This window comes from Myotis brandtii, unplaced genomic scaffold (assembly GCF_000412655.1).
Source record: "Myotis brandtii unplaced genomic scaffold, ASM41265v1 scaffold148, whole genome shotgun sequence".
Lineage (NCBI taxonomy): Eukaryota > Metazoa > Chordata > Mammalia > Chiroptera > Vespertilionidae > Myotis > Myotis brandtii.
In genome coordinates this window covers 608,132-620,299 of record NW_005355347.1, presented here as the reverse complement: position 1 = coordinate 620,299, position 12,168 = coordinate 608,132, and the positions used below count along the sequence as shown (strand labels likewise).

General features: G+C 48.5%; 1 protein-coding gene across 1 annotated transcript in view; it reads left to right on the top strand.

Moving 5' to 3' along the window:
* Positions 1–9,672, top strand: part of FRMPD2 (FERM and PDZ domain containing 2) — an 87,711-nt gene extending 78,039 nt beyond the window's left edge. The window contains 1 exon segment of the mRNA XM_014535675.1: positions 9,562–9,672. Within this exon segment, the coding sequence (XP_014391161.1) occupies positions 9,562–9,672 (111 nt within the window).
* The last annotated feature ends 2,496 nt before the right edge of the window (positions 9,673–12,168 follow it).

Sequence of the window (12,168 nt, the reverse complement as noted above, 5' to 3'; positions counted from 1 at the left end):
AGACTTGGCTGACAGCAGCTACCCTATATCTAAATCCAGCCTAACACCAGGAATGCTCAGGGCCTTCTCAAGGATGCAAAATAATCCTTTCCATTAATATTTACAGTGTAAACTAAGATTGTTGTTAGAGTATTAAATTTGACAGTAACGAGTTTAATTGAAATAAGTAGTATTAACCAAAATTTTCATTTCATGGTAAGATTGCTTAACATGCAATGAACTTAAAGCAGTCATATTTTTGTGCAAAAAATTAAAAATTTAAAGTTATCTAGACTGCATTATAAAAATTTTTCCAAAAGTCTCCTAATAATTAAATAAAAAAAGGGGGGATAGTGGAAAAATACCATGTAAGGAAAAATATCCTGTAACTAATTTACATCTGGGAAACATTTTTTTTTTCATTTGTAATGCTAACAGCAAGACATCCATGAAAAACATACATGGTGTCAAAATAAGCCAAACGAAAATCATTTGGACAAATATAAAAAGGACCCCAAGTAAAATTCCCTTTATTAACCTTCGGTGGAGAATAGGTTTGTAGAAAACAACAAAACAACTTCAAGACCATGTGGATTCCTGCAACAGAGAGGAATTCTCAGGAATGCTCCAGCCATGAAGAAAAACAATACTGTTTACCTCAGACTATAAAAGGTCGGTGCGGACTGAGCACGGGTGGAAGTCCTTCCTCTTGAGTTGGACTTACCCGCCTGGTCCCCCAATATTTCCAAATTATCTCTTGTCTTTTCTATTTCATTTGTGTGTGGCTCCTCTTCCAGATATTGAACCCTGAACCACGCAGGACGTGGAAGGAAACATTTACGACAGGTGAGAGAGGATCAAGTTTTGCACACACAAAGGTCAGGCCGAGGGGGTTTGTATCATGGGCTTTTGTTGAGATACCTAGGAAGTGCCAGGGGAAAAGTTGTCTTTCTGTCCTTGAGAATAGTTCCCCCCAGGAGAACCCAGCAGAGCGTGGAGGGATGGCTTGGGGTAAGGTATGGTGGGGCATGCTTTCTTTCTCCTGCCTGGGGCCACGTGGAGAGGAATTTTAATTCATTTGTGTGACTCCAGAGGTCAAATTGAAGATCAAGAAAGGGAGCATTGAATTCATAGCTAGAATAAAGTAATTATGAAAAGAGGCAGCTGTACAAACATTTTGAGTAAGGTTATTCCAGGCAGAAAGAATACCAAGTGCAAAGGCTCTGGGACAGGAATGACCTGGATGTTTGAGGGACAAAAGGTAACAGTTCGTGTCTGGACTGGAGATAATGAAGGGGAGAACACAAGGAGACGTGTAGAGGCCGTTGGGTTTTGGAAATGCACTGAGTCTACACTGTCTGCAATGGACACCACTGGAGGGGGTGGTGCGAGGATGAGGGTTCAGCAGGAGCCTAGCCTCATCTGGTCTGTGCTCTAGGAAGACCCCTCAGGTTGCTGGTGGGAATGGACTGCAGGAGGTAAGCCAGCAGTCATTCAGGGAAGATATTACTGTGGCTTGGACTCAGGTTGAAGCCGAATAGTTGGTAAGAAGTAGTGAGGTTTGGAAAAGGATTGCTTTTCCATTAGATCTCGGTATGAGGAAAGAAAACAAAGTTTGGCTTGAGAAACTGGATGAATGGTGCACACTTTCCAAGACAGGGGTGCTCAGATGGAGCAGTTTACATGAGAAGCAGCAATAGTTGTTGATAGCACTAAAGGGAAAGGTCTATGGAACAGCCAAGTGGACCTGTCTATTAGGTAGTTATTTGTGGAGAATTGGCATGAGGTCAGGGCTGGAAAAAGTGGATTTGGGAATTCTCAGCAAACAGTGCCATTTAAAGCCATGACATGGATGATACCACCTTCGAAAAGATATAGAAAAAGTCAAGAAAAGGGCTGGAAAGTAGGCCATGGGCCACTCCATCAGTGAGAGGTCCGGTTCAAAGAAATGAGACAGCAAATGGGACTGAGAGGAGGTGGCCTGGAAGGTGGTAGGAAAGCCAGGTAAGAATAGAGTTCAGGGTCAACTTGACATTTAACTAGAGTAAATGAATGAGGGGCCAATTATGTTGACTATTGCTGAGCAGTAGAATGAGATGAGGACAGAGAGTTGTACTTTAGCTATAGAAAGAGGTAGTTCAACAGAGACCCTGATTAGAGCAATTTCAGGTGGGACCTGAATAATGGGGACAGAAACCTGGTTAGTGGGGATGCAAGAAAGAAGGCCCAGAAATAGTGCGTACAGGTACTCACTTGAAGAGCAGAGATTCAAGGTGGCTGGAAGATGAGAAGCAATTTAGAGAATAGAGACTCACCACATTTGCAGATAATTAGTAAGCTGTATGCCCTTCATTGCTAGAAATTCCAACCGAGCAGCCAATAACTGCTCAGACGCCAACTAGGCCCAGCATGCCCTTGGCATTTGGAGGGGAGGAAAAATCCAGAGAAGCACAAGATCTGGAGCCGCTGTAACCACAGCGTGGGAGCTTTCGGGAAAGCCAGCCTCACCCAGTGGTACCCTGGGGGCTAGAGATGGCAGGCCTGGGGCTCTTTGCAGCTCACAGCTCTGTCCCGCCTCTCTGTGGCCTCCGAAGCACTGAGGTAAAGAGTTCCCCCCTATAGGAATTCCCCCCTATGTGCATCATCATTCCTATGCTAATACGATGCTTCACAATCAACGTTTCTTAAGAAAGCAGATCTACATTTTCAATCTGGACTGAAACATTCATTTTAATAGCCCTTTTAAACTTAGTTTTATTTTTGTGCCCTTCCACTCCAGGTTTCAGTCCTGGTCCTGGCCTGATGGATAACATACTATTGGATTCAGTTTGACAGTATTTATTACAGATACCCGAGGTCCACGGAGACCTCTTATGGGCAGAGAGACAGTACAAATACTGAGAAAGGGTGGAGTACTGTGCCTAGGCGTATGTGAGAGAGAAGCATGTGCACAGACAGTAATGAGGAAGGATGGTTTTTGTTGGAACCATGCAAACCCACTGAGATTACATGGCTTGATTTTATTGATCATATTAGAAGACTGACAAGGGCAGATCTGTAGGGACTGGTAGGTGACCTGAAGTATGAGGTAGCTGACGTCCTGCATTAGGCAGGTGAGATTTGTGACCAACGGGAGCCAGGCATATGTTCCCTGAAAGTATTCAGACACATTTTTTAGAGAATTCTGTGCCAGACAAACAAAAACTAACGAGTCTGAAAAGCAGAAGAAGTGGGTAAGCACATTCATCAGTGGCATTCTTTTCATTGTCTGAAAATGCACAAACACAAGTGTATTCTAGGCTGTAACTGGAATATTTGCCTAAATGATCAAAGAAATGTACAGAGATTAATCTAAGAACCATTGATATGATCTTATAGGAAACATACAAGGAACTGTATGTACTTCCCTATACGTGGGGCCTCTCTTGGGTTTTAACGGTGTTACTTCCAGCCAGTTCGGGGTGATGAGACCCTGAGAGCTGGATTAAAAAGAGACTCTGGATTTAGGTGCAAGCCTGGAGTTTGGCCACGTGCCTTTCATCTAACATGGTTATCAGTTAATATTACTACTTTTTTTTCTAATTATTAGTATAGGTGGTCACTGTCCCATTCATTGACTCACAGAAGCTCGTGGGTTTTCAGTATAAAAACGATCGAGTCCAACTCCTAGCCCATGCTGGAATCTGCCCTGGACGTCCCTGAAGGAGGGGACTTGCTTTTGCTTAAATATCGCCAGGGGTGCAGGATTCGTTCCTTCTTGAGGTGACCCACTTTATCATCATGTTTCCAAAGTTAGGAACACGGTGGAAATCACACCAAGCCATGTTACCCCTGCGCGTCACTGTGGAAGATGCGACGCACCCAATGGTGTCAGAGCAGGTCAGGGTTTCTCCGGTTGAGCCTCAGATGAGGTGTGGTGACACGCTGTGGGCTCTGTAGAATGCGATCTGCGAGTGCTGGCTTGTCGGGATGAAGGTGCGGCAGGTGCACTTTGCACCCACGCTCCCTTCAGGGCTGACTCTCACTGAGTCGGAAGTTGTCACTGCAGAATGTTTAGTTCTCTCTCTCTCTCCCTCTCTCTCTTCCTCCAACCCCCCAGCACATATATTTAAGTTCATGGAATTGAAACATGCAGCTTCAGCAGCCATCACTTAGTGGAAGAGGTGATGGAAGGCTTCAGAGTCACTTAAGAATGTAAAGTGAGTGCCCTAACTGGTTTGGCTCAGTGGATTGAGCGTCGGCCTGTGGACTGAAGGGTCCCAGGTTTGATTCCGGTCAAGGGCATATGGTTTGGTTGAGGGGACATACCCAGTGGGGGGTGTGCAGGAGGCAGCTGATTGATGTTTCTCTCTCATCGATTTTTCTAACTCTATCTCTCTCCCTTCTTCTCTGTAAAAAATCAATAAAATATATATTTTTAAAAAGAATGTAAAGTGAGGCCGAGGCCTTGAAATAAACGGAGTGAGGGCCTGGCCTCTGGGAGGGAGCACTCTGTCCCTGGAGTAATAAGGAGGTGAAGGGTCTAACACTGCAGCTGTCCTGCCAGGTACATCATCAGAGCAGCTGGCTGAGCCTCGAATGAGGCTGCCAGGTGAGGGCTGTTGGTCAGATGGGAGGGCTCAGGGGACCCTGTGAGCTGAGGGGAGCCAGTGCGGCAGGTGCCTGGCTAGAGACAGGATGGCCTAACAGCGGAGCAGAGCCCTCAGTAGGCTGGGCCTGGCGCTGCCTTCAGCAGGTTCTTTCCCATACAGGCTCCCAGGGGACCACCCCTACCACCCGCTCGCCCTGATACACACTGTGACAACTCCCAAATCCCGATCTCCAGCTCACGATCATCGTTTGAGCTTCAAGCCCAGCAGGCCACTGCCTTTTCCACTAGCCGTCCTAGAGACCATGCAAATCCCGGACTCGTGGGAGTTGGCCCTGAGCTCCCCGCACTAACCAGGGCTGACAGGACGTCGGTGGGGCCTGTCCCTGGAGAACTGGAGAAGGCTCAGCCTCACAGAAAGACACAGGACCTGAGCTTGGCTGTGAGTTTAACCACAGCGATTAGGGTGGTTACAAAACCGTGGTATTGCAGCCTAGAGATGCCGTCTGCTCATCTGAATGGTCTTCCTGGAAGGGGACGTGACTTCAGTGATGAGTGTCTCAGGAGCCTGTTCAGGGAAGCACACACCCTCTACAAGCAAACGCCTCACAGCGACTGCACTGGCTTGGAGTCTGGCGGGATGCCTCCTTGGAAGCAGCTCCGAGGAGGGGCTGCATTTGGGTTCTAGGGCCCTGCCAGCTCGTGTGGGGAGGATGGTGGGGCTGGGAGCTCACCCGGGGTCTCCCGGTCCTCCTCTAGGATGTGTCTATAAAAGGCTTCTTTGTCAGACAGCTTGGGGGGTGGGGGGTGGGGAGGGCGGGAGTAACTAGGACTAGGTCATTGACTGTACCTGGAGGTCAGCAGAGAGCTCTGGGACCTTGGGCCCCTCAGGCTCCCGGTGGGAGTCCTGCTGCATTATCCCGGGCGCCCTGAGCTGGCTGCGAGCCCTGATGAAGGACTCTGCCTCTTCACCCGCTGGTCACCTGCCCAGACATCTGGCCTTGCTCTGCAGCGATGCCACCATCCTTATTCACTCCCCAAGTCTCCAGGTCCTGCCCTTCCATGAAGTGGGCTGTGCCTTGGGGCTCTCACAGGCCCCTTGCTCACCGTTCCCCACACCCATAATCAAACTCCAGGCCACAGCTCCAGGGCAGCCTGCGGGGTGAGGAAGGGCAGGAGGAAAGGCAGCCGCTCCCTGACTTGTATGGGATGATGGCCAGGGCTTTTCACCTTGGGGGCCACCATGCCGTCTCTGGACACTTGGGCCTCTTGCCCTTGCCTTCCAGGCTGATGCCTCCCTGGCTCTCTCTTCAGGCGGGGCCCGTAGCTGAGCCCCAAATCAAAGCAGGAGAGCAAGCGGTTTGTTAGAAAGGTGGGCACAGTGTGGTGGCGGCAGTGGACAGTCCCTCACTGCTGTGGCTGATGGACATGTCCGCAGAGCACTGCTGCTGCGGGGGGGGGGGATGCTGGGCAACAGGCTGGCTTTCCCGTTCTTTAACAAACCTCCATGGTTTTCAGCACAATTTCTATACAATTAAGAAACCACATATTCTATACAATCCAGCCAAGTATCTTAAGGTTTAAAACCAATTTTCCCTTGAAGTGCTGAGTGATTTTTAAATAGTTTCCTTTTAAATGAATGTTCCTCTTTAGTCTGTTGCACAGTCTCCTTATATACACAGGAATGAGTGTATATCTACACGAAGTGCACATTTACACGCACCCTGCGGCTCTCACGAACAAAAGTGAGCTCTCTTGACCGCAAAACTGAGGTTGGAGCAGACACTCGACTCTGCTGGGGAGGAAGGCGCCCTGTGGTAGTCTGGGGCTTGTAGCTGCTGGGAGGTGCCAGAGCTGATTTTAAGGGCAGGAGACCTCACACCCCATAATGTAACAAAGCCAGCCCATTGGTTTGGGGGTCAGGGAGGAGGCTGATGAACAAAGACGTGTGTATTTAGTGAAAAACTAGATCTGGGTGCATTGTTTTAGATTCTCCTACTCATCATTCCTCACCAGACCTTTGACAGACACTTTCTGAGCACCTTCTCTGCATGTGCAAAATGCTCTGCCGGCTGCAGGGGCTGCTCTTTGCAATGAACAGCATGCGTGCTGCCTCGGGCAGCCTCTAGGAGCTGCTCTTTCACTGTGTGTCTGTGTCTTTGCTGCCAGACACTGTCCCAGCATTCATCTGCCTCCTGTGTCGCACAAGGAGGAAATGTCCTTGTGGCTGCCTCTCAACGACCACCTCTTCATGCTCAGGAAAGGACCTGATATTAGCACAAAGTGCTTTGCAGGTCACCTGTTCGAGTTGCACCCAACCCCCTGCTTTCTCCTTTTCCATCGAATTCCTCTGTTGAAGTAATACTTACAGTCAATGTAGTAACAGCATCTCCTACTTTCCGAGACCTTGTTTTGTAGCAGGAACCATGGAGGGCTGTATCAAAATTATTTAATGTAAGCATTCCAACATCCTATACGTTGCTTGATCTTCCCATTTTTCAGATGAGAAAACTGAGGTTCCAGAGGAGTTAATAAACTTGCCCGAGATCTGACTGACTCCCATGTGAAGAGTTATTCCTGGAACTGGGTCATAGCTCTACTTTCAATGCTTTGCCCTTTAGCAATTCCCCATGGTCTCCTGGGCTTGGTCAGGGGCTTCCCCTGCACCCATAATGCTTTGTGCTGCCTCTACCATAGCACTCATTACCTGCATTGTGACATTTCCTGCTCACTATTCCCATTAAATTGGGGGCTCCTCCAGGGGTCATGCCTTACTCAGTTTACCTCATGGCCCCAGAGCAGCTTCTGGCAAGGACTGTTTGAACCCTGGCTGGCTTTCCTGTGATGTGCCATGATGAGAATCCTAAAAAGCAAAGGAAGACGGGGAGAGGCATCTCTGATCGATGCCGGAAGACACTGGGTTTCTGTTTTCTAGTCCTGAACTGGATGGTGCGGTAGCTGACACGTGCCATCCACCTGAAGTCCCTTCTCCCTCCACAGAGGAAGAAGTGAATTTTCCCATCCGCTGTGCGTCCGGAGGCTGGCTGCCTGTGGGGAATGTTTGGAGGCGAATTCAGGGAGCTTCCCTTGCCGCAGTTCTGTTCTTGGGGTGCTCTCAGAGTCCTTGCCCCCGGAAGAGTCCCCTGATAGAGCGAATGGGAGGACGAAGAGGAGCTCACAGATCCAGGTGATGGCGCCCTCAGGGGGGTATCACTTTGGGCAGATGGGGCTGGACCGAGAGTTCTCCCATGTGGCTCACTGTTTCAGCCACTCTGGCTGCCTGATGGCCTGTGGGCAGCACCGTGCTCCCACCACCGCCCCTCTGGTCACATGTCACCATGCAGGCGTTTTCACTGAGCACCTACCATGGTCCATGTCCACGACAACCACCCAAAGGAAAAGGTTATTGTTGTTCACATTTTACAGAGGACACACTGGGGACGTTCCCAGCACCTTACAGTGAGTAAGTAACAGAGTCCCAGTGCCCCCCAGGCTCCTACTCCGCGCAGGACGATTCAGTGCTACCCTGCCGCCTCGCGCTCGCTGGTGCGCTGCCTGTGAAGTGCTGGCTCCTGCTTCCTCGGCTCCTGCCTACCTCTGGGTTCGGTATTGAAATTTTCAGAAAGCAAGTCTTGGTCTCATGTAATGTGGCCCTTCTTGTTGAGCCACCATGGCTCAGCACAGCAAGCTCCTTCTTGATCAAGAAAGCCACTAGAAGCTGGGACTGGGTCACCAGGCTGGGGTCCGATAGTGCTGTTGAGGTCACAGGAGGAGGAAGGACAATGTGAGACTGGGAGTAGAGCGGGTTGACATCTTGACAGCTGCTAAAACACCTTCCAGCTGTTAAAGTGCCTCCACATATGTAGTTCCAGTCTTAAAAGAATGCTGAGTGTTCAAGAAACTTCCACATGAGCACACTCTCAGGGTGCACTGAGACGTGCTGGGGCACTGGCTCCCGGATTTGGGCTGTAATTGAAACACACCCATTCACGCTCATCCTCGGGGCCCAGCACACTCTCAGCACAAACGATGGTACTGGACGCTTAGAGGACGGTGGCAGGTAAGCTGATCACGTGGGTGGGTATTGGAAATTCAAACATGACAAGAGGGTTTGTTCTTCCCTGAAATAGAAAACAAGTGAACAGAGGGGATGACATGGAAGCTTTGAAGACCGCACATGCCATTTATGGGGAAGTCGGACAGCTGACAACTGTGGGAATGAAACATAGATTCACAGAGTGTGGAGCAAGCAGGGAGCGGCTGCCCTGTGGAGGGCAGTCTTGTGGAGAGAGCTCCTCAGGGCTGGGGCTACGGGAAGAGCCAGCAGTGCTTTGAGGACTCAGGAGGCACCACGAGTGCTGGGCGTGTGAAATGCCCAGGAGCTCTCCGGGCCCTGGAGGGAGGCTGTGGAGCACAGAGAGGTGAGAGCGGGGCTTCAAGGTGAGCAGCTCAGGCTCTGAACCTAGCTCCACCCTCACGAGCGGGTGACTTGCAGCAAAATGGCTCTTCAACCATCCAAGACTCAGCTACCGATTGCCAAATGGGGATAACAAATCCCACCTCATGCTCTCATTGTAAGAGTCAGGGGACAATCCGAGCCAGGCATTTGGCACACTGCCTGGCATGTAGTAAGGGCTTAAAAGGTGTTAGCTATTTTTATTATAAATCAAAAAGGAGGAAGAAACATTAGTAATTTTTGTGCACCGGGCCTCTAGTTTTTATTATAAATCAAAAAGGAGGAAGAAGCATCAGCGAGATGATGCAGCCTTATGAATACATTCAATCCTGTTGGATTTCCCCATGTAGACAAAGGAACTGGCAGTCAGACTTATGCCCTAACGTGAGGTGTGGAGTGGGGTGGGGAGAAGTCCTGGTTTATGGAAAGACTGTCAGGGTCTGGGATGGACTGAGTAGCCCTCAGCTGTGGACAATGGCTTAGGATGTAATTAGGCTGAGTCTTGTCACCGTCACTCATCCTTTCCTGCTGCTGGAAGGTGGGCATGCTGGTGGGACTGCTCAAGGCCCGCGGGCTTAGCCTGGGCTCCACGGAGCAGCCCATGGATGCGCTTCAAGGTGTCCATCGACGTCTGCGCCTGGAATGTTGATTGTGTAGTTCTTTGGGAAAAAGCGGCTCTTCACATTCTTTAAATTTTCTCAGAGATCTATGACCCAAAAGGCTGAGGACCTACCTCTGTTGTAAATATTCCCACTGTCACCTCTGCGAGGGGAGAAGTCCTGGAGGGCACAGAGGGCTGTGCTTACGGATGGAGCAGTGCATCCTTTGAACCCATATAACGAATTGTTTTCCTTTGTCCTCTCAGACAGGAATAGCGCAGAGGGAGTTTCTATCAATGATTTAATTTAACCCTCACATCAATTTTGAATGATATCCTCATCCTCTTTTATAAATGGGATTTAAATGTTTATTTAATTATTCCAAGATCATGCAGCTAGGAGAGGCAGATTCACACGGCATCTCTCTGATTCTACTTTTGGCACATTCTTGCACTTCCCTTGAATGTGTCTTTCGGTGTGAATTTAATATAACATAGATGCCTTTCCATCACGTGTCATGAGTCCTGCTTTTCCCTTACAGAACATTTCTCTCTAATGAGGCTAAAACAGGCCCTGCTATCCAGTGGGATTGGAGTCAATGCAAATGTTCTGTTTAGAAAAGGCTGCTGGCCAAATGGCAGAGGCCACCCAGTAAGAGCGAGGCATTGTTTAGGTGAGCACAGTCTCCCGAGGGAGAACCTGAAGTTTCTGTGTGGATGTCTTTTTGACTGTGGTCACATGGAAGAGCCCTCAGATGCCCTTGGTCCAGAGAATGTGCCCACAAGCTCCGCCACCAGGAAAAAGAAGGTGCCTAAGAAGATGACCTGTGATGGAGGGTCTGGCCCAGTTTTTAAGAACTAAGGTTGAAAAGATCATGCCTGTCACCCACCAGGAAAAAGAAGGTGCCTAAGAAGATGACCTGTCTGGCCCAGTTTTTAAGAACTAAGATTGAAAAGATCATGCCTATCATCTCTGAGGCTCATTTGGGTAGTGTCTGTGACCTCTCTTCAGGTCTGGGGTGTATGTCAAGTGTGTGTGTGTGTGTGTGTGTGTGTGTGTGTGTGTGTACCCTTGCACTCATGTCTAGGGGTGGGGACTTCCATCTGTGAAGGATGTTGAGAACCAACTTCCTACATTGAGATAAACTTGCCCAACCTTGGGACAAGGCGAGGCACTGGTGCCCACTTTTTGGGGCAGATGCAGTGTTCTGGTTTGCACTATCTAGTTCTCCATTAATTGAAGCAGTTTTTGTGGTTTTCAACATGTCCCTAGTTACCGCAAAGGAATCGGCTCAAGGTGTTGGCTCAAAGGCCATGAGAGTCATGTGTTTTGACATCTTTCTGTGTTCTATGCAACTTCCTATGGGTATAAATTCTTTTGAAAGTGTTTTCTTTTGTGATTCAGCTGCACCTCCGATCAGCCCTGCCCTGACCAGGCCCCGATCAGGGCGGGCCGGCTGGCCAACCTCTTGCCATCTCCTCCTCCTGACAGAGGTTGTTATGGTGTTTTGGTTGCTGGCTTTTTATATATATAGATTAATAAAAGATTTCAATAGGCAAGAATCAACCTGATTCTCAACCCGATTCTAAAGATTATATTAAAGAAATGTAAGATGGGAACATATAACACAAAAGGAAGAATGGAGAAGTAGATCCAGCATTACCAGGTGTTGGACATACAGCCATGACAAAATCTAAACCAGGTGGGAATAGCAGATGCTCAAAAGAAATAGATCTGTTGGACCCCAGAGTGAGCAGGGGGCACACTTAGCTCTACATGATAGAGACACATGACAGTCAGTGTCTTTGTGTCAGGGTGGGAGGGCACCTCACAGAGAACAAGGATGGCTGACCCATGATTAGATTCAAAGGTATTTCATCTACTAAAAGTACGTACAGATAGATTAAATGCACAGGAACATGTCAGAAAAAAGCTGGTAGAAAACAGACTTTCATCATATCAGATCTACAGAGTCATGTGTTTTGATATCTTTTTATCCTGGCTTACAGTAATATATAAATTTAATTCTGGCTTATAGTATACAGTAATATATAAAAAGCATAACAAAAAAGAACTACAAAGTTGATGATATTAAAATAATGACAAAATTAATGAAAAAATAGCAATGGATTGGGAAATAATTTACATAATTGTGAATAAAGATTGATTTCTATAATGTTTGTAAAGCCCACTATAATAATAAATGTGTAATATGCTAATTAGACCAGACAGCCGAACAACCATCTGGACGTCATTCCGGACGTCCTTCTGGATGAAGCCGCAGTGGCAGGGGCCAAGGCAGAGGCAGTTAGGGGTGATAAGGCAGGCAGGCGAGCAGTTAGGGGCAATCAGGCAGGCAGGCAGAGTGGTTAGGGGTGATGAGGCAAGCAGGTGAGTGGTTAGGAGAGATCAGGCAGGCAGAAGAGTAGTTAGGGGTGAACAGGCAGGCAGGTGAATGGTTAGGGGTAAACAGGCAGGCAGGCAGAGGGGGTAGGGGCAATGAAGCAGGCAGGCAGAGTGGTTAGGGGTGATCAGGAAGGCAGGCA